The 27,313-nt window shown below is 37.3% G+C and overlaps 2 protein-coding genes across 2 annotated transcripts; both read left to right on the top strand.

The window, feature by feature from the left end:
• The first annotated feature begins 747 nt into the window (after window positions 1–747).
• Window positions 748–15,270, top strand: LOC140158460 (cell division control protein 45 homolog). The gene is made up of 16 exons (XM_072181557.1): window positions 748–877; window positions 4,118–4,189; window positions 4,697–4,771; window positions 5,223–5,330; window positions 6,161–6,222; window positions 6,688–6,738; window positions 7,036–7,155; window positions 8,631–8,702; window positions 9,307–9,465; window positions 11,241–11,295; window positions 11,966–12,016; window positions 12,579–12,634; window positions 13,064–13,286; window positions 13,613–13,734; window positions 14,265–14,341; window positions 14,892–15,270. The coding sequence occupies exons 1-16, from the start codon at window positions 755–757 to the stop codon at window positions 14,954–14,956; spliced, it is 1,491 nt and encodes a 496-aa protein (XP_072037658.1). The 5' UTR covers window positions 748–754; the 3' UTR covers window positions 14,957–15,270.
• Window positions 15,271–24,796: 9,526 nt separating this feature from the next.
• On the top strand, window positions 24,797–25,771 carry LOC140164494 (uncharacterized). Its single transcript, XM_072187789.1, has one exon. The coding sequence runs from the start codon at window positions 24,797–24,799 to the stop codon at window positions 25,769–25,771; it is 975 nt and encodes a 324-aa protein (XP_072043890.1).
• The last annotated feature ends 1,542 nt before the right edge of the window (window positions 25,772–27,313 follow it).

The following is a 27,313-nucleotide window of genomic DNA, read 5'->3' as shown; positions in this document are numbered from 1 at the left end:
TCCCTGTGTCAGGCAGGCAAGATCTGGAGAGAGCATATTTAGAACACTCGGAACAGGTGAGGAATGCTTCCATCTTCTATGAAAAACACAAGTGTGCAAGTGGCAAACTTCATTTCTTTTACAATTTAATCTTGCCTGTTTGTATGTTTGATTCTTGTGCAGAGCAATGCATATTACAAAACAAGCTTAAGTTCGCAATAAGCTACATACTTCATCCAAAGTAGCCCCTGGTTATTTATGATCATGTACATAAATTTTATTAATGAACACCAACTTCCTATTGGAATTACACAGAGCTCCTCCACTTCCTGCTCCACCCCTGACTAATTAACTTCATTGAGCTGTTGTAATTAATTTAAATTAATACATTTGTATTTGTTATTATTTCATTAAATTAATAATTTATCTTCAAAATAAGACCAAAACCATTTCTCCATGATGGATTTTAATAGCAAAAATATAGGAGGCTATTCCATTTGAAATCCAAGATGTGACCTTAATTTCCCATGCAGGGTGTGTAGATTTCAAATATTGTCACCCAATCACACCCCCTGTGTGGAAGGTTAAGGTCAATGCTCTTCCACAGGGGGTGTATGGATTTCAACTGGAATACAGACCTGTAGTAAAACTCAATATATATAAAGAAATGGTATTTATAAATAAATGGCAGCTGATGAAAGTTGATGCCCAGCCCAATTTTTAACACTTGATTTGTTCTTTGTTCCAATATCTTGTTTAGTTAAAATATGTAGTGATGATAAACTGTGGTGCCAATATGGATATACTAGAGGTATTGCAACCAGAGGAACACGTACAGTTCTTCATCTGTGACAGTCATAGGCCTATTGACTTGTTTAACATCTATAATGATACACAGGTAGGTGCACTTCTATTATTGCTTGCTTGCTTAGGGGTAGACCTTAATTACAGGTGGCTCCAAACTTCTGCATTGTTTTTCTATCTTCTGCTCAAATTCTACATGGCTGTCTGTCCTTAAGGGATCTAAAATGAGCGTTTATTGTGTTTCGACAGTATTTTTTGTGGGACATGAGAGCACCTCGGACCTATCGAATTGCATTCTGAATCTGAAGCATGTCTTTCTGATATCAAATAATTTTCATTTTTGAAAATCACAATATAATACAAATTTTATGACAAATTATAAAAAATTGATATTTTTCAAATTTGTGATATATAACAGTCCTCGAAGTAAATTATATAAATCTAATGATATATTCTTAAAGTGTATGTAGCAGGGAGGAAAAGCCGACGGTCAATTGAAAATTTTGACCTTTCATATTGAAGATATGGATTTTTTCCCAAAAGACCCTTTTTTTTTTTTGGTGTTTTGGGAAAAAAATCCATATCTTCAATAGGTGCATCAAAAGCCCCTCATGTCAACCATATTTTTTCTACCTAGTGTCAAACTGTCCCATTTAAATAGAAAATCATCCTCCAAATTTAAATTCAATCGGAGGTGGGAAGGGGTCCACCATGAGCTTAAAGTTAGGACAGAGGCAACCAGTAAAAGTTCGGCGGCAGCTATTGAATTATATATACAGTTATACATACATATTAATAGCTGCCTTTAGTGAATGTTTTTATAGTACCTCATATTATCTCAGACAATACTCAATAAAATGCAAATCCATTTGAACTAAGCAAAAAGGCAGCTATTTTCAGACATATTTGAGGTCATAATAATAGCTGCCATGTGCATGTTTCTCTATTTACAGCTGTTTCTGCATGGAAAATGGATCCATCACACGCTACAAGCTTAAAGTTTGTGTATGATAGGTGCCTTTAACTAAATGATAAATCAATCAGGCAGCTATTTAGTTTTCATTACTTTATACTGCACATCACTATGGCTGCCATATGAATAACAATGTACAATGTAATAAATTGCTTAATATTTATCAGTCCATATGATAATGCTCTCAGATTAGGTGTCTGTTTTCTGTCTTGCTCCACCACTTGCAAGACATTTGATTATGTTCCTCACTCTAGGCAGTAGCTAGGATATCTGTATGAGTTTCACAACACTTTACTGCTGCATCATTTACCACATTGACGGCTCTAACATTGCTAAGCAATAGCAGTAAAGCTACGGACTCGGGCCAATCAATTACTTTCAAGCAGTCATGTATGTCCAAACTGTTGTATAGTAAAATCTCTCTAATGCAGAATCACATTGAACAGCTTCCGCAAGGCACTGTGACAACAAAGCACCAGCTACTAAAGATATGTGAATTTGTTGTATTTGCAACAATAATCTAAAGTTCCTGCTGGATAACATGCAGTGTTGCTTCTGACCCGCCATGGAACGATCTTCAGTTGTACAAGCACCTCCTGCAGTATGCCGATATCAATTACGGTGTTGCAACAAGTGCTCGCAAACCCACAAAGCCCTGAACAGACATCTGTGGTACATGTATCTCACCGAAGAGATGGCACCACTTGCTGTCTTCAGTGGAAAGATACCAGTACAATAGAGACAAGCTTTAGCGAGAAGGCTACTTCATCTTAAACCTGATGCAGCAGCACTAAAGCCATGTATTCACTTAGCGCAGGCTTTGGAAAGCCAAAGTTCCCTGACCCTGAGAATATCACTTAGTCAACAGTCGTCCAAGCTGATTTGCAGGCAATGTTCACTATGAACATCCTGCAGATCAATAACAAATTCCTAGCAGACAATGTTGACACTTGGCCCGAGTCCTCAGTTTATCTGCAATTGCTTAGCAATGTTAGAGCCGTCAGTGTGGTAAATGATGCAGTAGAACGTGGCGTGAAACTCAGTGCAGATTTCCTAGCTCCTCCCAGAGTGAGGAACATAATCAAAATGTCTTGCAAGTGGTGGAGCAAGATAGAAAACAGACACCTAATCTGAGAGAGCATAAACTGAATGATGCTACCTAATTTGCCAATATCATATGGACTGATAAGCAACATAGTAGTACATTTATTACATTGTCATGATTGTTATTCATATGGCAGCCACAGTGATATTCAGTATAAAGTAATGAAAACTAAATAGCTGCCTGATTGTTTTGTCATTAGTAAAAGACACCTATAATGCACAAACTTTAAGCTCGCAGCACACAATGGACCCATTTTCCATGCAGAAATGGCTGTAAATAGAGAAACATGCACATGGCAGCTATTATTATAACTTCAAATATGTCTGAAAATAGCTGCCTTTTTGCTTAGTTCAAATGGATTTGCATTTTATTGAGTATTGTCTGAGATATGAGGTAATATAAAAACATTCACTAAAGGCAGCTATTAATATGTATGTATAACTGTATATATAATTCAATAGCTGCCGCCGAACTTTTACTGGTTGCCTCTGTCCGAATTTTAAGCTCACGGTGGACCCCTTCCGACCTCTGATTGAATTTAAATTTCGAGGGATGATTTTCTATTTAAATGGCACAGTTTGACACTAGGTAGAAAAAATATGGTTGACATGAGGGGCTTCTGATGCACCCTAATCTTCAATAATGAAAGGTCAAAATTTTCAATTGATCGTCGGCTTTTCATCCCACCTACATACACTTTAAGTATAAATCATCAGATTTATAAAGTTTACTTCAAGTACTGTTAAATATCAAAAATATCAATTTTTAATGATTTGCCATAAATGTGTATTAAATTGTGAAATTCAAAAAATCTAAATTATTTGATATCAGAATGACATTCTTCGTATTTAGAATGCAATTCGATATGTCTGATGTGCTCTAATGTCCCAAAATAAATACTGTCCAAACGTTCATACCCCAGCCCTTAAGTTCATCAAGCTTTCCTCTTTTCTTTTTCATCTTGGTCTCTTCCTTTCCATTTGTCCATATCATAAATGTTTGATACACAGTATCCCAAATGTTTATATCTGCAGTAACACACACCAACTTTACATGGTGGAAGCTAATCATACAAAAACTTGCCAAGTAGTAAGGGTTAGAGCTAACTTATGACATCAATGGGGTCTAAGCTTGCAAATATTTGTACTAATGACTAAGAAATGTCAACAACGATTAAAACAATTATGTTTGTTGCTGGTTGTTAAATATATAGTATTTTTATATATTTATATTCTTGATTGGATTTGATATTGCAGATTCGGCTTTTAATGGCACCAGATGAGGATGACAACATTCCAGCTTATGAGGAAGTTTTTAGAAATGAAGAAGTAAGTCACACATAAAAAAAGGTTTTGCGATACAACCAACTTCAGATGCTGTTCTGGTCTCCAATCGTATGTGTATTTGGTTTGACCATTTTCGCAGAGATTGCAATATACTGGCATCTGATAAGATCCGCCTCATTTGTAGATAATGATAGAAAACAGTTGTAAAATTATCAGTTGTGTTCAATTAAGAGTTCAAGTGTTGCAGATATGAGATATGTATGGAAGAAGCATACTTCAATGAAAATCAAAGCTGATGGGTACAGGCAAAATTGAACAAAAAATAATCACTTACCAAATTTTAAGGACAAGCTCTGGTTTCACCCCAAGAATTAATGATTCCATTCTTACAAATATAATGTCATTGCGGATTTTGATTTTGTTAAATGGATAAATAATGCTTTAGAAGAAATAATTCTTTTTTACTTTGGAGTATTTTGGGTTATTATTGGGAGGTATAGTGAAATATGGTAATGCAATAGATAGTTATTGAATTAATTGCCTTTTCAGTCTGATGGAGATGAATCTGGTATAGAAAGTGATGACAGCACAGAACCATCTGGAAAGAGGAGAAGATTTGATGAGGTAAGAAGTTGCATATCTATACTATGATCAGCTCGTATTAGGCAACAGCAAAAAATCCTCTGATATACATCTTGTTTGCATTTCACCAAGACTTGCAGGAAATAATTGACAGCTCTCCTTAAAAGACTTGCCTGAAACCTGTCTGGAGGGTGATTCCTTTTTACGCAACTTGTCACCTTGGGAGAATAGTGCAAGCGCATTGAAAGATTCACCCAAGTTAAATAAGAATGAATTAATTTGGTTTTGCCAACTCACATGGTTTCTTTTAATCAGAAATGCCATTTTTCAGTAGTCGGGACTTGTGCATATGTTTACAAATTACTCGCTAGTTCTTCACATAGTTTCTTATCATGATAGAAAGAACAATAAATGTCTACTCCCTGTAATACATTGTTGATAACTTGTTTTGCTGGTGTTTTTGTTGAATCCTGTTTTGTTGTTATTGTCATAGGCTACTATTGAAAGGCAAATAGAAAGACGTCAGAAGAAACGGCAGTGGGAAGACAAGAGGAACAAAATAATGTTTGAATACACAGAGTATTCATACTATGGTAGCTCGGTAAGTACACAAAAAATACTGGGATTTGTAATAGTGCTTGCAGTCATCATTTGTTAGTACAATGTATCCTGTTCCGGTTACCCTACATTCCAATGATTGAATTTGTGATATAATCAACTTGACAAAATCAAATATTTTAGGAAAAAAATGAAAGTAAAACCAATGCTAGAAGCTGCTGGCTGATACCCAAACCTGGGGGGAGCTGCACTTGGCTTTGGAAGCAACAGGGATGTACGGAAACCAGTTCGAAATTAGAGGTTTTTTGGTGAGAGATTTGACCAGGCTGGGAAATAAGAAGCGCTGGTTCACAGGGTTTTACAGGCAACCAGGGGCTATTTTCAATGAACCAGTGACTATTTAATGGATGGGAAAATTTGTTGTGTACATTTTGATACCTCACTCAATCAGGCTGGGAAATAAGAAGCACCAGACCAGGGGCTAAATGGCCCCTGGCCCTCACTTATTTCCTGGCCTGGATTTGACACCAAAAAAGGTGGTCATTTGGGTGAAAATGCCCAAAGTGGGTCTTTCTGTGAGACTAGGCAAAATTTTGCCAATAAGGGATTTTTGTAGTGAATTTGAGAGAAAAACGGTCATTCGTTAAGAGACTATCAGAAATTTGAGGTAGTTTCAAAATGGGCTCAATGTGGCCAACCATTTCAAGTGAGTGCCACCAGACCCAAACATCTCTCCCCATCATCTCTCCTTGTCAAAGATGGTCACCTCACTAGGGTTAATGAAGTTCTCAATGTAAATACAAGACTTTGAATTCATTGTGGTTGCTGACTTACATGTAACATGGTATTCAATAAACTCATTTTCCCCCTCAGTCTGCTGTTGTGATGCACAACCTAGCCTGGAAAATGTCCAAAGATACTAATGACCTACTGTGGTAAGTGGCTAAGTGCGTTATATTACAAGTTGAGTAAATTAATATTTCAAATTTCAAACTGATTACCTTTTGTAGCTTAGCTATATTGTATAGTAAAGTCAGATTAGAGATAGCCAAACTAAATGCTCAGACTACCAAGTATGTCTGGGGAACGTTTTCCTTTCTTTTGTGTGTGTGTGTGGGGGGGGGGTGTTGTAATTCTTAATTTGCACAACAGCAATGATGATAATAATAAGTTTATAACTTTAATTCTTATGTACAGCTAATCACAAAATAGGGTATAAATTTGTAAGGTCAACTTTATATGCCAAACTGGATGTATGCCCAATGAACTGGGCTGTTTCATATCTTGGCAAACATTCTTAATAATGTTTGAGTTATTTACATTGTAATAACTAAAATGATTGAAGAGTTCAGATATTTCTGTCTATAAAGATTTCACAAAGTTATGTTCTCTGTCTTTAGGTGGGCAATTGTTGGACTAACGGATCAACTGCTTTCAAAGAAGATAGACAGGTATGTCTGCAACATCCATGTACTGGAATATATTAAACATAATTGAAAAGTCTTTGAATCATTTGAGTCATTTTTTCCGTTTCCACAGGGCTATAATTGCCAAGACCTATTTGCTTGGTTGATGATGAAAGAGAAATGATGTTCAGTATTAATTGTTCACTAATAGCACAAAAATCTTTTCATCTGTTTCTTTTTGTCTCGCTCGTTATCTTTCTCTTGACTTGATTTATCACAAAATTGATAAAGTTACTATGTGTTTGATTTTGAATTTCTTTATGTGTGTTTGATACTATCTAGAGAAAAGTATGTGTCTGACGTGACTGAGCTGAATAGGCATGTATCAAGACATAATCACCGTGGAGAGGAGGAAGAAGACACGGTGTCAATCAACTCTATGAGGATATCATTCACACCAGAGTATCCTTTGCCTCATTAACGCTCATCTGGTTTTTATGCCATGAGTAGTTTTCACCTTAAGTTATAGATAAGCTTTTAAAAAGTCATGCAGCAGAATTTGTCTTGATTATTTGACACTTTGCATTGCATCACCAGTGATACTAATCATAATCATAGTACAGTTTAGAATGAAAGTTAATCTGTGTTGGTAGTAGACATAATTTAGTGGTTTAAACCAGACCTATGATCACAACACAAAACTTGCGTATCTGGAATTTTCAGTCGACACTTCGACTTTCATCAGCAGACTGGCAACCCAATTTAGTCAGCAACCTTTTGGACACTTGACCCCAAAATCGGGTCGTAGACTCTAGGTAGCTTGTATCGGCCCCGTCTCTGTTCAGCGATGGCTGGTTCACTCTGATATAAATGGCCTCCCAACACATCCACATCGAGTCTCCCGGCCATCACATAGACTTGGACAAAGTTCAAATTCTGGACAAGGAACCCAGATATTTTGAGTGTGGTGTGTGGTCATGAAAATATATGAATGAACCCCTAATTTAAACCACTAAATTACATAGTACAGATATTATCTTCTTATAAAGTATACAGAGTAAGTTTACTATCAAGATAGATATTAGACAGCTTATGGAATAAAGTTGTTTAATCCTTCAATAAAATTTTGACAATAGGCTAATTTTGTGTAGGCTTGCATGAAGGGTATATCATAATATGTCTTCCCAACCAACACTGATGGTGCAGCTCCCTTACAATATCAACAACAGTAGTGTGCACTTCCGCATCATAATGCACCCACCATACAGTTTTGATAGTTGGAAATCTTTGCTGATAGTCATGTTTCTACCTAAACTGGTATTTTTGTTAGCCAAATCCAAATAGAAATTATCACGAATCTGAGCTTTACGCCATCTTGGCTGATGGCGATCACAGATGAACTGGTCACTGCTTTTCCGCGAGACTTGGGTTGTTGGATGCATCCCGTTAGCGGAAAAACCAAGTCATCAGGGAAAAGCGAGGACCAGTTCATCTGTGATCGCCATCAGCCATGATGGCATGTAAAGCTCAGATTCGTGAGTAATTTCTATTTGGATTTGGCTAACAAAAATACTCAGTTTATGATTTCAACAATCCTACCAAATGAATCTCTTTACTGATGTTTCTACCTACATATAGTGTTTGGTATTCAGTATAGATAGAACCAGTTCTTGTATCTTCCTGCTGGAGGACCTGATTTCAGGCAATTTTACTCTGATGGTCCTGTACAAAAAAGAATAGGGTAGTAGTGTAGTATTTTCAAAAAATTTTCAGCAAGTCGTCAACATAAAAGAAGTGACCTTGAGTTGTTTTCTGGTTCTTCCTTTGTGTAAATTAGCAGGGTATTGAGAAATATTAGATAACATTACGTGATAAAAAGCTGATTTCCTCATTTCCTTACAGAATACACCTATTTTTCTTAACCTAATTTTTATCAGATTACAATTAGTGCTATACAGACATTGGTCCCTATTTGACAGTCTGAAACATTCATCATATACTGCTTGCAAGTAAGTAAACACTTTCTTTGGTTTCTTTATTTAATTTTTAATTTTGTGTATTTAGACGTCAATTCTGCAGGACAGTGTGTGCAGTGCTGTATTGTGTTCTGGTCATGGTTCATAAAATGGACAAATCTGTGTTTGCTGCATAGTTGTTATATGAATCAATTGCTTAACTTTTTAGAACTTTAAATAATATTATATGGTGCTCTTGGCCTAGCACAGTGGTAGCTATTTTATGCATTATCCATATTTTAATATGGATAATGAGTAGAGCTGAAAAGGCATGTTTTTAATGACTTAAAAGTCATTAAAAACATGCCTTTTCAGCTCTACTCAAAACTTGTAATAATACAAAGCAGGGTTACAATTTCATTGCATAATTTGAAAATTAATCTGAATTCTTGCAAAAGAATTTTGTGGGAATTAATTGATTCCCACAATGTGTCTTCTGTGTAGACTGTAAAATTTAGGGGAATTGACTTTGAAATAAGAATTAGTTTCCAGATTCATGCATACCACATCTAGACAATTACAAGTTTATGACTACCATAACCACTGTTGATTCATTGCCAACCATTTAATTTCCCCATTTTTGTTGGCATTTGTCTAGTTTGAAGTTATGGACACTGAAGGGCAACAAGCGACTGCTTGAGTTCCTGGCTGACATGGGTATACCTCTAGCACAGTGCAAACAGAAGTTTTCTGCCATGGATGTCAGCCTCAAGGATAACATCAGGGAAACACTGGAAGCATCAGCTAAGAAATTTGGGTAAGATGGGTACATTTTCATTAATATCTTGGAATGGGTTAAGGGCTCGGATAGCAACATTTTCACATATTTATTGTGGGACCTGAGAGCATGTCAAAAACGAGGAATGGCCTTCTGATAACAAATAATTTTGATTTTTTGAAATTCGCAACAATTTGTAATACACATTTTATGGCAAATGATTAAAAATTTATATTTTTGAAATTTAACAATTTTGGAATTAAATTGTATAAATCTAATGATATGTACTTTAAGTGTATGTAGCTGGGATGAAAAGCGGACGATCAATTGAAAATATAGATTTTTTTCCCGAAAACCTGAAAACCATGTGTGTTTCTAAATAAACTTGATGTAGTTTAACATTTCTACAAGTCCCCTGGGCCTCATGGAAGAACAGAAAATACCTTAAGGCCAGAGTAATGGAAGACACATTCGTCCACGCCCGAATTTGAGCTTTCTTGATATTTATCAACACTAAGCTGTATTCTTTTACTTGAAACTGATAAAATACAACTTGTTAATATTTACACGTATTTTTGCTTGATTTATTTCACTCTCTTCAACTTTAAAAAGTCACATGGCTCAAGACAGCTTAGTAAATTGGCGGAAATAATGAGTCAGAAATGCGTGAATGCGAAAATATTGTGATTACTGGCGCTCGATTCGTGTCGGTCGTGACGCTGCGCAACTCTGCAGCGTATGTCCAACGCAGATCAATGCGCATTCGGTATGTTTTTAACGCCGCAAATGCGGTGTAAACAAAACACAAATTTGCAGTCAAAATGCCACTTAGATTTTTTAATTATTTTGAATTTTGGCGCACTAAAAGCAGACATTATAAATTCAATGTGGCAAAAAGATGCATATTATGACCATGCACCAGGTACAGCTTTACAAGCGTGAAAGTCTTGCCGTTTTAAAATATAAGGATATTTTGTGCATAATTTTGACATTTTTTTACTAAAACGTCGATTTCTCATAGTTCACTTTTGACAATATTGCACGATTTTTGTGACAAGATAACTCGAAAAATATGCAAGCAAAAGGTAAACTTTTTGCACTATTGTTTAGAGTACATCAAAGTCTAGGGAAGGTTTTCTCATTTTTTCAAAATATTTGTTTTAAACAAAAATATACACCATTACGTGCAATTTTTAGCTGAATAGAATGACAAAATTGCTTTTTTCACATGTTTTGTCAATATTTCGAAAAAAGAGACGAATTTCAAAAAAATATAAAAAAACCTTCCCTAAGTTCATGTCTCTTCTTCATTAAAAGCTAACTGATTTTTTTTTACTCGAACTGATTTTTTTTAAGTTGTCACAAAAAATTGGGGTAAAAAGTGATTTTTGTGATTTTATCAAAAACTCGAGATTTTGAAAAATCTGGCGTCACCATGGGATTCCTTGACTCATTTCCTTTCCAAAAATGTATAGTTTTATATACTTTGGAGATACAATTCAGAAATAATGATGCTTAAAAAGGTCCATGTTCTCTCCCATTACTCTGCCCTTAAAACATCCACTGAATGAGTAACCCAGGCAAAAGAAGAAATGAAACAAACAAATAAACAAGTCTTCAAACCATTTTTTTTCAAATGTTCACAACAACTTTTTGACTCATGAGACTTTATTAAACTGATGTGTTTGATTGTTGATTCCTTCAGGTTATTCCTATTATGTAAAGGATAAGTAAATATGTATGATTTCTATTTTAATAACATGTTTACTTATCTTTGTTTCTGCCATATTTTTTTCTTTCACTTTATCTTACAGGCTAGACAGCATTACCTTACCTTCTTTCCAGGTTCAATATGGATTCAAAAACAAGGTAAGGAATTCACACGTGGCTGGTTTTACAACTGGAAGGGAGATGTAATGAGGTGTAACTGTTTAAAGCAACCATTCACCCTCAGTGTGACTTAAATCATACATTCATGAGATTGAAAGTAGATTAAATTGATCTTCTGATACTTAGGTGATAGTAATGTTTCAATAAGAAATCAAAGCAGGATATTTAGATTCATGCATCAAACAGAAGGTTTGATGAAACAAAACTCCAGTTTAAATTATCAATATTAACCCAAACTCGTAAAAATCTTACAAAGGAAACCACTGTGCATGACAAAATCAACCCAAGTCATATACCCAGGGATTTGCTGACCGGGCCAGCCAAACCCCCCTAGCTACAAGTCGTTGATCTTGTGCGTGGCACCCGAGGGGTCTAAGATTCGAACCCCGGGGGTGCCAAGTCAAAAATTAGTTAATTTTCTCTCCTTTTTCATTCTGATAGCCAAAAACCACATTTAGCGTCAGGGTTAAAACAATGCTCTTTTTCAAATTTTGAGGCCTATTTCCAGTAGTTACCAGCATACCAGTAAGATAAGTAAGCAATGAGTTTCCAATTACATCCCAAAATGTTACTGGGATGCCAAAGCAAATGTTTTGTACAAACAGTGTTGAGCTGTGAAATTTAATATTTCCTGCATTTTGCCTTGCAGTATTGTGCTTTTGATATGGCCTACACAATCGGAGCATCATTAGAAGCTGTTGTAAGTATTACCTGGATCAAAGTCATGTTTTCAGTGTCTTTATTGTGTTAAAAGGCTTAAGATGCCCTTGAGGGGACACTCAACATTTGGTAGTGACATGGATGTGCAGACACCTGTATGAAATCAAGGGTCTTTCAATGAGAAACTTGACACCAAGAAAGTAGGTCATTTGATTTTTTTTTAAATTTGAAAGAAAACAAAGCAATAGGGTTGTCTGCAGGGGTTCTTGAAATGTGTGTATTTGTATATCCAGAAACAGTGTAATTTTTTTAATGTGATTAAGGTGTGTGGTCTGTTTTTTTATATTGTGTTTTCTATCTTACATGAAGGCCTACGTTTAAGCAATCAGTTAACAAATTTTGAGTTATGTTGCTCCATTTTTTAGCAGTTTTGTTTGCACCTTGGTAAACAAAACAACTCAGGCATACAATTTTAATGAGCTTATCAGAAAAAGAATCTCAATTTTTATGCAATCCCGGGTGGGGGGACGAGAAACTTGGAAAAAGACACACATTTTCACACGATTAACCACCTTAACTTGTTTTACTTCATTGAATTTCAGGAGAAAGACAAGACTCAAGAGGAAAATTTCTTACATGCTCTAGATTGCCTATCCAGGTGAGATTTATCTAATAGATTATGCAAAATTGTTACACATATTAAAATCAATCTACATAGTCAGAGAATGCAATACATGCAAAATGAATGATAATATGTGACCCATTACAGCAAAAAATACAATACATCAGCCACAACATACAACTCCTTTAGTTAGGGCCAGCCAAAGTTATTTTAATCCCACGACTACGATTATTGGTTTGGCCCTTAGTCTTTAGAAATGATGTGCTTTCTTGATTGGATTTTTGCCCAGCCCACTCTTGTTGTGTTCACATTTTGAAAGCACAGTATTGTGTCTTGGTATATGGTAAGCATGATACCCAGCCCAGCATCAATGACAACAAAAGAATCATTATACTGTTCTGACTGCCTGACAATCCAAAAACCTCAAAATAACCCTAATTAGTGATTTATTTCTCACATTTCCAGGAGTCACATTGACAAGCAGCTTCATGCTTTAGAGTTATCCAAGCGGCAGATGAAAGCTCTTGTTAACCAGGTACAGACTCTACTAGACATGGCCCAAGTGATGTCAGCCGGGCCCTTCCTATATGCCTGCGTGCAAGACGGCACACCAGATGTGCAGCATTTCAGTCGACCCAACTGTCTAAATCTACTAGCTAGGTTCACTCTGGAAGCCTATGTTAAAATGGTAAGGCTAGTGCTATAACTCACAATAATTATGTCCAGTTAAAACATAATTTGTTACAAAAATATTGAGATTTTCCAAAGAGGTCGGACCCAAAGGGAACCAACTGTATACTACACGTAATGTTGAACTCATGATTTTCTGCAGCAACCTGCCAAGTATTATTGACAACTTTTGGCATTCCTAACTTAATGTTGATATATGCCAATAACAAACATCGGGAATGGACATTTTTCAAAAATATTCAATAACACCATTCTCAAGTAAAATTTAAAATACGTTGAAGTCTTTTTGGTGTGAAACATGTTTTTTGTGTGTGTGTGTCAAAGGTGAAGAGTAAAAGAGCCAAGACTCAGCCCCTAGTCATGACGGCACCTCTAGATCTAGACAAGGGAACATCACTGGTCATAGGGATCCCACCACTACCAGAACTAGAACAGTCTTCCAAAAAGTAAGTACAACTAAAATTGATGAAAGTTATTATACTTGGTTCTCTGGGTTGATAGGATGAACAAATTTTAATCTTTCCTCAGAGCAGCCAGTGTACATAAACGTTGAAAAAAAACCAGTGCATTGATGTTTGGAGTGTAAACGTTTGATTCTTTCAACAAAAAGAGAAAAGGCAAAAACAACAATTCTCCTTGATTCCTTATAATTTTTATACTTATGATATAGACACCTCTTGCACAGTGACCATGTCCAAGTTTATGTTAAAATGCACTATTCCAGTTGAAATCCATACACCCCGTATGGTAAACATGACCTTCATCTCCCAACAGGGTGTGCAGATACAAATTGATTCACCACTCGGGTAACCATTTGAAATGCACATTCCCTGTGTGGAAGATTAATGCAGTGTCTTCCATAGGGGTTGTATGGATTTCAACTGGAATCACCCAATGGTGGACTTATTCTAAATACCCTAAGAGTGGAAGTTTGATGGAAGATTGATAATGATCATTTTCTCGTACTCTTTGACAGCTTCTTTGGAAGGGCATTTGAACAAGCTGCGGAAAAGACTGGTTCACGTACACTACATGACAAATTTGACCCTTCAAGTAAGTGAAACTAGATAAATGCTTTTTAATTTGTTCATTTATTTACTCATTCATTTGTTCATTCATTCATCCACTCAACCATTAAGCACTATTCAAGTACTTCCACCCCCCCCCCCTTCCTGAGGAATGTGGGAATTGATGGAGCTTGTAATATTCAGGTAGAAATTAGAAAGGTCCATGTGGGGTGCTAATTAGCCTATTTGAATTATGTAGGCTTAACAACCAGGGTCTTAGTTAGAATTTGAGGTTTGCCCATCATTTGAATAAAAATGCCTGTCTTAATTTGACCTTTAAAACATTTATGAGACTTCTTCAGCCCATTGGGGGTTCAAAGAGTTCAAATGTATGTTGCTATGGCCTTGTTTTGCAAAGCTGGTCTACTAAAAAGGTCAATAGCCTTTGTCAACACCTACAATTATAATATAGCATCTGTCAAAGATGATGAAATGATGGGCAGACAGGTGGCTAGCTAAGACTCTGTTAACAACATTTCTACAAGCGTTGTGAAATTATGCCAACTTTTTTGCTTTCTGGTATTACTTTCTTGCAGTTATCGAAATGAAGACAGAAGACCAAAGCAAATTCTTTGACGCCTTGATTTCTCTGCTTACATAAGTGACTAGCAAACATTGGGTTAAGGAAAGATGCAATGCCCTTTTCATACATTGAGCACTACAGACAGTAATGTGATCCAACATTGTGCGAGTGATTTTCTATATAATATTTTGCAGTAAACCTTTGACGAGCGTGTACTACAGTGATGTTGCAAAGTCGGAGCTAACAAAGTTCATTCATAAATTTCCACTTGGCAACAGCAGATCGCCTCAACAGCCAATCAGAGACAAATTCATTTCAACACACTAAATACTCGATGTACGCTTAAAATACACTCTTGTCAAAGGTTTACTGCAAAATATTATGGTATGAACAATGTGTGATCAGGGATACCAGTGGCCTCCTGAAGTTGGGAAGGAAAAAAAAATGTCATAAATTACTAAATGCGAAGCGTAGCGAGCGGAGCTCTCGTCCTTCACGGAGTGGGGTCCAGGGGCCCGCTTAAGGGCCCCTGGCGGGGTCCTGTTGGGGGTCGAGGGGGCAAAGCCCCCCGAAGCCAGATGGTTTCTGCACATTTAGCACTACAGGAAAGGCCATTTCAGAGGGTAAAAAGAACATTTCAAAGCTCCTGGCTTGTTCTACACTTTTAATAAAAAGTGCTTCCTTCTTCCAGAAAACATGCTTTAAAGTTTTGAGTTTCCTATACTTTTATGCACAAGAGACACTCTTAAAAAATGTTTTTTGGCTTTATTACATGACCAATAATATGGCTGATGTTGATATATGTGAAGTAGGATACGTTTGTGAAGGTTGTGAAGTAGAAAAATAAAACAATAATTAACAATTTGTGCTTGGCATCCACTAAAATAGTAGGCCTAAAAAGGAAATACATAGGCCTACACACACTCAACCACCCCCACCCAACCTCCCCCCACCCCCATGTTCACAACGACGGCTACACAAAGCCAAAGGATACAGCTAAAAGGTTCATATCAAACCTTTGACCGAAGTTCATTTCCATTTAGACTTAAACATGACTTGATATTAGAGTATACATAGGCCTATACGGCATCAGCATCATCAGTCCAGCATCATCTCAAACGTCATCGTTCATTAATACACATTACATACTTCTTACTTGGGTAATATTTGTTGAGGAAAAAGAGATGAGTTTTTGAACGCAAAAGCCGACACACTCAGTATAATATGCTGGTCCGATAATGGACTAAAATTCATCAATTTTGGGCATGAAAAGGTGTTCTCAATAATATAAAAATTTGACCACATGCATGTTAAAATGAGTACCATTATCTAGTTGAGTCATCCAGTCAGGGTTCTAAGGAATTTTCATTTTAAAATTGGAGATTTCCTCAGATTTTTTTCCTTCCAACGGGAGATTTTTTTGCGACCGCCGACCGAATTTTTTTTTTTTTAAACGTGCGGTCCGGATTTCCGGAAATATCCGGAAAACTGGCATCCCTGTGTGATGCATTGTATATGCTCCAGCAGAAAATACATGTTAACATCAAACTGAAAGATGAGGTGAAATGTGATGTCAATGTGATGAACTCAATTTGAATCAGATAAAGAGCGATAAAATGATATTGATGTCATCTAGTGTTATTAGAAGCCATACAATATTATTTCATCATCCTGCTACCTCATTTTTTGTAATTTTGAGAACAAATACAAAATATGATTCAAGTATGCATTCAAACATTTATTCACCAATCTTTGCACAAGAACAAATGTTATTGAGACCAATTAAATGGAATAATCAGAAATGATTAGGTAATTACTTAACTGATACATGCTTGAACCATATTTTGTACTTGTTCTCAAAATTACAAAAAATGAGTTGGGCAATTATCGTAGCAAGGTGACGATTTGCCGATCTGTTTAAAAATGGACTTGGTGAATGAAAGTCAGGGTTATTATGTCAACATAACATACCAATTAACTCTTTTATTGTGTTAATATTGTTACAATGTTTCAAATGTCTAAGAATATTATTTATGAAGTATTTGAAAGTATTTAATATTGAAATTTTGCTCAAATTATGTCCGCTTAAAAGTGACAAAAGAAAGTCATTATATAATGTTGATCCATTCCTAATAGAGTATTGCTAGAGAATTTTTTGGTGTTTACCAATTTGACCATTTATTGAGATTGAGCAATAATGGTCAAATTGGACTGAAAACCTTCTTTCCTTTTTCTTCCTGGAAGTCATTGCTGTAATTCTTGCAAGTCCTGTGCCAATCGCACGCCATTGGACCTTATCGGAAACACTGCCCAAGAGAGAGTGTATGTTTTGCAAAAACAATTGTAGATGAAACTCAGCACTAAGGTGTGGCGGATTGTAGATCACATCATTTGTATAACTACCAGAGAATTTTAATGCATATTTGCAAACAGAAATTAGGATTCTTGCAAAAGGTTTTGAAGAGAATCTTACTTGTTATTATTTGTTTCAAAAACATGGGAGAATTGATTCCCACATAATTCTGTTCTACAGGTTTTTAAAATTTCAGCAGGTTGACCTGTTCATGAGGATCTATTACTTACTGTACGATCATTTTGGTGAGGGTTTTACTTTTTGTGAATTGAGATTATATCGTAAATTTAACAACACACAAAGATTAAAATTTATCATACAATAATATTGGTAGGGCATGAATTTCGCGTAAATATCAACATGTACAAAAGTCTACTGTTGGAAATCGCAAAAATATATGTACACCAAAATTACTACTTATACGGTACACTTTATTGAAATTATACAGAAGAGAATCATTATTCGCCTATTGCAGGGTTTCGCTATATGCGAGGAGAGCCTCGAACTGGCAATAGATGTGAAAGGAAGTATTGCGTAACTTTACGCAATGTTACATGACTGGTTCAATCAAGGGTTCAATTCCCATTCATGCATATGGCGGAACCGTGCAATGGGTGAATTGTCCCCGATAATGTGGTGAATATTAATTGTTTGTATAGTTCTATTTATTGTAAATACAGATGTAAAAAGTAGTATTCAAATTAAAGTAGATTGTAAATTTAATAGTTTCCTTTGACTTGTCTTTGTTTACAGTGTGATTTGAAGAAAAAGCTTGTGAAATTTGGCAAAAATTAAATAATATTAATTTGGTCAACCTAAAGCACCATCCTCTATTCTGATCTATTCCAGTTGAAATCCATACACCCCCTATGGAAGACATGACTTTAATCTCCCACATAGGGGGTGTGCGTATCAAATCAGGTTACCTGAATGGGTGACTCCATTTGAAATCTACATCACCTGTGCGGGAGACTAAGGTCATGTCACTTTAAAGGCCCATTCATTGATCCCAGTGAAAGTGTAACAAATTACAAGTTGTGTATAAATTGCTTAAAAGTGAAGGATAAGTCATTAAAATTGTGGTGTTTTTTTTCAATGAAATATTTGGCAAAAAAAACACCAATATTGACAAAGTTGAAGCCCCCATTCAAATAATGTGTAATGTTGCTAATTTCTCTACTTAAGTAAAATGAAATCGTAGCAAAATCATCTTTTTTTCACAACTTTATTCTATGTACTTGAGTTCAGTGGGGGAAGGAAACATACACCAATTACCACAGGGCCCTCATGTACTTGAGTTCAGTGGGGGAAGGAAACATACACCAATTACCACAGGGCCCTCATGTACTTGAGTTCAGTGGGGGAAGGAAACATACACCAATTACCACAGGGCCCTCATGTACTTGAGTTCAGTGGGGGAAGGAAACATACACCAATTACCACAGGGCCCTCATGTACTTGAGTTCAGTGGGGGAAGGAAACATACACCAATTACCACAGGGCCCTCACAAATTTGTCAGACCATGACAAATTATAAATTTCCTTTTCCATTTACAATAATCTGCATTCCTGCTTTCATTAATACAGAGCAAAAGAATGAAGGTACCGCTTATTTTTACTCCTGTATGTCCGAAACAAAGACAGATATGTCATGATTAGAGCAAGCAGCCAAAAGCTGCATGTATATCCATGCTTTCCATTGATTAAAACATTCAAATTCAACTTTTGATTTTGGTCCTTCCTTCGGTATTTGATCACAGTTTCTTTAATTCTTAAGGGCTGGGGTATGAACGTTTGGACAGTATTTATTTTGGGACATCAGTGCACATCAGACATATCGAATTGCATTCTGAATATGAAGAATGTCATTCTGATATCAAATAATTTTGATTTTTGAAATTCGCAATTTAATACACATTTTATGGCAAATCATTAAAATTGATATTTTGATATTTAACAGTACTTGAAGTAAACTTTATATATCTGATGATTTATACTTAAAGTGTATGTAGGTGGGATGAAAAGCCGACGATCAATTGAAAATTTTGACCTTTTGTATTGAAGATATGGATTTTTTTCCCAAAACACCAAAAAAAAATTAGGTCTTTTTGGGAAAAAATCCATATCTTCAATATGAAAGGTCAAAATTTTCAATTGACCGTCGGCTTTTCCCTCCCTGCTACATACACTTGAAGAATATATCATTAGATTTATATAATTTACTTCGAGGACTGTTATATATCAAAAATTTGAAAAATATCAAATTTTTATAATTCGTCAAAAAATTTGTATTATATTGTGATTTTCAAAAATGAAAATTATTTGATATCAGAAAGACATGCTTCGTTTTCAGAATGCAATTCGATAGGTCCGAGGTGCTCTCATGTCCCACCAAAAATACTGTCGAAACGCAATAAACGCTCATTTAAGATCCCTTAACTGATTAAAAAAAAGATCTTAACTCAGACCTAAAGGATACATGTATTGTTTTAATTTTGACATACATGTATTTGTCTGTTTAGGATATACAGGGGTGAACATAACTGGTACCTTAATTAGTTTGCTGTCCCTATATAAAACATCTCAATTTAAGCAAGTGCCAGCCTCCCCTGTCAGGAGTGAGGGGCCCAAATTGAAAAGACAGTTGTGTAATTATGTAATTAATATCGTTTTAATAAGTTCCCATTAGCCATATCAAAGTTGGAGAAACATTTATAAATTTCTAGTTTTTAACCCAAATATCATTTTACACACTTTGTTACAAAAGTGCCAAAATCATTTTGTCAGAGTTGTTTTGGCTGTGACGTGTTCTATGGGTATTACCGGTATTTCTGGACATACTTTGCATGTACAATGTCCAGTTTCAGTTACTTGGGAAAATTGCAATCGAAATACAACAATTTGTTTTTCATTTTACATTGTATTATTTCAGTTTTGACTACTTCTTGCACTCACCGGGTAAGTTGCATGGAAGTATTCAATTCAAGGGTATTGACATGAATGCAAACATACTTTTTACAAATATTTAGTATACAATCATAACAATAGAATAGCAATATTTGCAATAGCAATAATAACTATTATAATGGCAATAATGATAGTAGTAATAATGATAATACAATTAAATATATGAATATCAAAAATAAAAAAATATTATTTTACAATCTTGATAATAATGTTAATCAAATATATGAATATCAAAAATAAAAGTAATAAAATGAATATTGAATGTTCATCTGGACTTACTATTTTTGATAGCGACAGTGTTGCGTCTCATCCAAGATGCATCATCAAAAATAAAAGGATAATTTACAATCTTACAAAGATAGTAATGTATAAATGTAGCCACCACCTTCTGACTTGGAAATTTACCTGGCTGGCGCCCTCTATTTTGGACCATAACTTCAGGCAGAGATCAGCAAATATCTTGAATGTTATCATGCCGGTTGTTTGAATGCTCGGAAGTTACATCTTTTCTACCGCAAAGATTGCGGAAAGATAGCGTAAAGATTCTGTCTAGTGGATAGATAATATATGTTTGAAGATAGGAGAAAGGAAATAAAGCCAAAGGACAAGAACGATAAGTATCGCTTCAATGTTGTTTATACTCCTGTCATTATCATCTGCAAATCTTGCGTGTGATGGGGAAATGGGTCATTCCGAGTCTTGTCAGACCAAATCGATGTGATATTATGAAAAGAACCAGGGTCGCTAAAAGATCAGCGATAGACTCAAGAACGAGTCAAAATTAGACCCTACATTAGTAGAAAAAGGATGTATATGATCGTTATCTCGATTTATACACAAGACATAAAGCCAGTGGCTTCGAGAAAGTTCACAAAAAGTTTATGTGCATGTACAATACACTGTAGTGTATCAGTGCATTGCTATACACACGTACCGGTGTGTATCTTGAAATCTCTGCTATCTCTGCTCCTCAGCTCTACGCTGGGAAAATTATTTGCAGCAGGTTGGGCGCTAGACTTGGCCAAGACTTGCGTTCATGCTGATAGTGGACCTAAATAGGCTAGGTCTAACTTGCATGGTTTTGGACTTAGATAAGTCTAATCTTTGTTTTGACTGGAAAGTGCCCTGGACAAGCAAAGTTGAAGCAAGTTTGGTGAATTTAATTCAGGGATCATCTCTGATGATTGTAAACAAATCAGTTTATTGTAAATAGACTCATTATGGCTGCAAAATATCCAGGTGATATTGAACGGATTGAAAATGCTAGCAAAATTAGCAGAAGATCAAAGAGTAGTATTAGCAGTGCTATTGCCAAGGCTGCTCTGCGTAAAGCAGAGTTAATGAGTAAACAAACAATAGTTCAAAAAAGACAAGCAATTGAGAAAAAAGAGCTTGAATTGCAACAGCAAAAGGAGTCTTTAGAGATAGATGCAGAATTGGAATTAGAAAAAACCAAATTAGAAATTTATGAAAATCTCAGTACATCAGAAAGTAGTCAGGAAAGCTTGACTCTACCATCTGCTATAGACAGCCGAAAAACTGTACAAAGTTGGCTTGATAATCAAGATGATAGTCCTGGAAAGGTTGAAATTCAGGAACCAGTTGTGCAAAAATCTGATGTCAGAATGCAAAGGCCTACATCAGATGTACATGTAGACAGGCCTATGGCAGCTGGACAAGACATACTTCCTGAACCGCAGGGAGAAACTGTACATGTTGAATTGGCTTCTAATATAAAGCAGTGTGATGATAGGAATATAGTACCTCATCATCAGGAGTCAGACCAGAAAGTACAGGTGAACTTGAAAGTACCAGTGCTACCAAATAGACTTCCTGCTTCGTTGAAACCTAGAAATATGGACCCAGTAGTCAGGCCGAAAGTTAGACAGCCAAAGTTGGAAGACCACAGATCTGAACGTGATGTGAACCGGCCACGGCTTGATGACGATAGTTATGCTGAGGAATATACATTCCGCCCAAGACATGTGCATGATGATGCACCTCCTATGAAGCCATATAGACACATGCAGGCACCAGCACCTGTAGATCAGTATGATCAGTTTATGCCATATTACATGGACTATAGACCACAGCAACAGCCATATTTTGGCCCACCATATTATCCAACAGTTAGTGTACCCACACAGCCTGTTGACCCCCCACATGTTCCAATAACTAGTGTACCCACACAGCCTGTTGGTCCCCCACATGTTCCAATAACTAGTGTACCAACAGAGCCTCAACAGCAAAGACAGGCAGATCATTCTGCAGACCAAGCTGAACAGCTTAGTGAATTGACTAGATTGCTGATAAAACAGCAGTTGCGAGCTTTATTGCCAGAGACGAAGATCCAGACTTTCGATGGAGATCCGTTAAAGTATACATCATTTATGAGAGCCTTCGCATTTGGTGTCGAGGACAAGACAGATGATGAGAAAGAAAGACTGGAGTTCTTATGTCAGCATACAGATGGAGATGCCAAGAAATATGTAGAGAGCTATCTTCATTATGAGGATCCAAAGGAAGGCTTTGAGAAAGCTAAAGAAACTTTAGCCAAGAAGTTTGAAGTGGCCATAAAATTGCACAAGCAATGCTGAAGAAGGCCAAATCCTGGCAAGAAGTTAAAGATGAAGATAAAAGCTTAAATGCCTTTTCACTATTTCTTACCGAGTGTAAGAACATGATGCAGACAGTGGATGCGTTAAGTGAGTTAGATCATTCTAACACCCTGAAGATTCTTGTTGCGAAACTGCCATACCGACACAGGAATCTATGGAGAAATAAAGTATATGCTATTGAAGAAGAACAAGGAAATACAGTGAAGTTCAGCGATCTTGTTCACTTTGTCGACAGACAGGCGAGAATAATTGCGAATCCAGTGTTTGGTAGAATAGGGAACTCAGAATCCTTCAGTAGCAACAAGAAGAAAGCCTTCACTACAACTGCTCAAGAGGTCACAGAGAAGAAAGCTTCAAACAAGTCATGCACCTACTGTGGAGATGGCACCAAGCACAAGATCATGGAATGCAGAAAATTCTCCAAGTTGCAACCTAAGGAGAAATCAGCCTTCTGTTTTGACAAAAAATTGTGCTTTGGTTGTTTGGAAGCAGGACATCCTAAGAAGCAGTGTAAGGATCTGTTGAAGTGCAGTAAATGTCAGAAAACACATCCAACTGCGATGCACAGAGACAAACGAGAGCAAGAATCTCAATCACCTAAACAAAATAAGTCACATGAAGAGGTAACTGCTAGTGGCAGTAATGTAGTGACTGGTTGCACCAAGACTCTAGCTTCAGCAGCTACAAGTAGTGATACCTCACCATTAATGACCATAATACCAGTATTGGTGAAGCATGAAGCCAGCGATAGTTTCATAGCCACGTATGCTTTCTTGGACAACGGTTGTGATGCGGTTTTCGCCTCTTCGCTACTACAACAGCGAATGAACCTGAGGACTCAAAAAGAAAACTGCTAATAGGAACTTTGACCTCAAGAAAACCGTGAACTCAAAGGTGGTGTTGGATAAGTTGCTAGTGGGTGATTTAAATCAGAAGAATTTCATCCCGTTACCACAGGTGTATATCAAGACAAGATTCCAGTCTCCGCAAAGGATGCACCGACTCAAGAAGATCTGAGAAGATGGGCACACCTTTGCGATATACAGTTACCAGTAATACCAAGCGAGTACCCATGTATTCCAGAGGTAACAATGATGATTGGAAGCAACACTCCGCAGCCAGCATGCCGCTGGAATTAGCCACAGGAGAAATTGGTGAGCCATACGCTATACTCACACCCCTGGGATGGGCAGTGTACGGTATTCCAGGAAGATCCAGCCAGCAAGTTCAAACCTACTTCTGCAGTGTAACAGAAGGTAGCCTGGAAACCATGGAGACCCAGTTCCAGTCTTATGTGACCCCTGAGTTCAACAAACGTATGAGTGATAGAGGCCTGCCAGTCAAGCAGCTGGTAGAAAGACCAGACTGGATAAAGGGCCCCGCGTTCTTGTCAGAACCAGAGGAAGAGTGGCCGGGTGCAGAACCGGCAGTATCAGAAGAATCTCCAGAGTCCACAGACGTGGAAGTCCACGCTGTTACAGCTGAAGACCAGAGCCAAGATAATGCTATAGACCAGCTGATAGAGCACTACTCCAGCTGGACAAGGCTCAGAAGAGCAGCGGCCTGGTGGCTGAGACTTAAGAAGATTCTTAGAACCAAACAGAGACAGAGTCACAACTTCACAGACGCACTTACTGTGCAGGAGTTGGAAGAGGCAGAGTGTGCAATCATAAAACATGCACATAAATCTCTGCAACTAGACTCAAAGCTTACCAATTTGGACCCACAGGTGATGGATGGGATGGTAAGAGTAGGCGGTAGACTGAAAAACGCCAAGATACCGCAGAATGCGAAGCATCAACTTATCATTCGAAAGATCATCACATAGCGACTCTCATAGTCCGTCATATTCATGGAGAGATTCATCACCAGGGTAGTAACCACGTTCTCGCCGAATTACGACAGAAATACTGGATTGTGAAGGCTCGAGCTAAGGTGAAGTCAGTCTTAGGGAAGTGCATAATCTGCAGAAAACACCGAATGCCAGTTAGCAAACAGAAGATGGCTGATCTTCCCGCCTACCGAGTAAAGAGTGATGACCCAGCCTTTACAGTCACTGGATTAGATTACTTCGGACCCTTCCATATAAAGCAGGGCAGAGTAACTAGGAAGAGATACGGTATGCTGTTCACGTGCATGAATAGCAGAGCAGTCCACATTGAAGTCGCTCACACCCTGGACACTAGTTCCTGTATTGATGGGATTAGGCGATTTATAGCAAGGCGTGGACCAGTCAAAGTAATTCACTCTGACAACGGAAGCAACTTGGTCGGTGCGGACAATGAGTTACAGCGCGCTCTGCAAGAACTAGACCAAGACCAAATACAGAACTTCTCAACATCCCACACATTTGAATGGCGATACAATCCACCAGCAGCCTCCCACCACGGTGGAGTATGGGAAAGACAAATTCGTACTGTAAGGAAGTTAATGTGTGCCATCCTCAATGAACAACACCTGAAGACATGCAGGTCGGATGAGCAACTTCATACCTTCATGTGTGAGATAGAATCGACGTTGAACAGCAGGCCACTCACAAGAGTGTCGGATGATCCGGATGACTTGGATGTCATCGCGCCCCGGGACCTCTTGTTGCTGAAACCGAGGGCGGACATGCCACCTGGGTGCTTTGTCGAGAAGGCCATCTACGCTCGTAGACTTTCGCGTCAGATCCAATACCTGGCAGATCTGTTTTGGCAAAGGTGGCTGAAGGAATATTTACCTGAACTTCAGCGCAGACAGCGCTGGCTGCAGCCACAGAGGAATCTGAAGACGGGAGACGTTGTTCTCATAGTAGATGAGTCAGCTCCCAGGAATTCCTGGTTGATGGGAAAGAACGTCACAACCTTGCCAGACAAGAATGGTCGAGTGCGACAGGTTGATGTGCGAACCAAGTCATCCAACCTACGGAGGCCCATCAGCAAGTTGTGCCTGTTGTTGGAGGCAGAAGAATAAGCTGTCTGTTTCCATGGTTTCTGGAGACTTGAAGTCCAGAGCCTATGTCTTTTATGTTTGTTAGATTGACTTTGTCTTGATGTATCCGTAGGGAATGTCTCAGGTGTCTTGTTGTTAAAAATCATCAAGATCATGGCCTATTGATAACAGATTTCACTAGGTGACACTTTGCAGTGCGAGGTCTTCAATGCAAAGGACATCTGGTGCAGGCAATACAAATTTATTCATTAGGAGACACTTAAGAAAAGTGCGTGGAGTACGCGATGCAGCACTCGCGCAAGAGATGCGAACACGGTAACACAAATCTAATGGGTTTGTCGGAGTAAGATTATTAAGGATTTGGTGAAGAGCCTTTATGGAACGCTTTTGAATTTGTCTATTTTCCAATGGTGCACAACCTTGTCTGTGTATTCTGGCCAGGACATGGACAATTGTTGTGCAATTTGTTTGTGGAATGTTTTGGAAGGCATTGGATTGATAAGAGAGGATATGTTTTGTAATGGAAATTGATTCTCAAGGTTTGATTCTTTGATGGAAGTCATCTGTGAACATTTGATTGCCTAACATGGAAATAGAGCATTCCTTGTGTTTGTACTTGTACTTGTAATTGGCAACCATGTTGTTTTTGAGTTGCCACGCCGTTGTTCGGTTTGATTCAAGAAAAAGAAGAAAAAATCATACTGACACGAAACACCCATAAACACCAACAAAAAACAAATATTATTGTATGAAAGAAAGATTGAATAAAAAGAAATCAAAAATATAAAATATATTTTTGAGTATAGTAATAGCGTCGGTAATCGTTTGTGCCACCTATGGCTGTATGGAGCCATTTGCTTCGGAACTACCGACCATAATTTGAGGATCAGCAAACGTTTGTACCACTCATGTTGGAGCATGAGCTTCGGAATTGCTGATCAATGGATCCAGCGAGTTTGTAATTCATCAAGTTCATCATGGACCGTCGGATTCCAGGGAACCCCGCAGTAAGGAGCAGCGTTGGAGCAGTAGGCCAGCAGCGCATGATCTTCTTCCAATGTTTCATCTGGAGTGCCGAACCGATGTGGATTATGTTATTTGGACAATGGACATTTGTGATTAGGACACTAACACTATTGATTAGGATTCAAGATAACTCATGGAACCAGTGATTCTTAGTGAAATTTGCTAAATTGTTTGATACCACAGTCAAAGAACTATAAAGCATCATTTGAACAATATTATGACTGAAATGTGACTATAGCGCTGCTACAGTGTGAACTCTTACATTATACTTAGTTATATTAGTGGAGAAATCATTATAGACAGTATATAATCTCCATAAAGCGCCATTGTTGAATCAATAAGTGTTATATTCAGCTTTCAACAGGATCAGTAAAGTTGGAGATAAAGATTATTGTTAAATTTCGCAATGTTTTGGCCCAAATTTAGTTTGCCATTTTTGGATCAAAATTTATTGTTTGTTAATTAAATGAAGTGCTTAGGACTTGCTTGTTTGACACATGGCAATTAAGGGGCTGGTATGTAGCCACCACCTTCTGA

The sequence above is a fragment of the Amphiura filiformis genome, chromosome 1 (genome assembly GCF_039555335.1).
Source record: "Amphiura filiformis chromosome 1, Afil_fr2py, whole genome shotgun sequence".
NCBI classification, from domain to species: domain Eukaryota; kingdom Metazoa; phylum Echinodermata; class Ophiuroidea; order Amphilepidida; family Amphiuridae; genus Amphiura; species Amphiura filiformis.
Note: the sequence above shows the minus strand (reverse complement) of the source record. Positions and strands in the feature narration are given on the sequence as shown.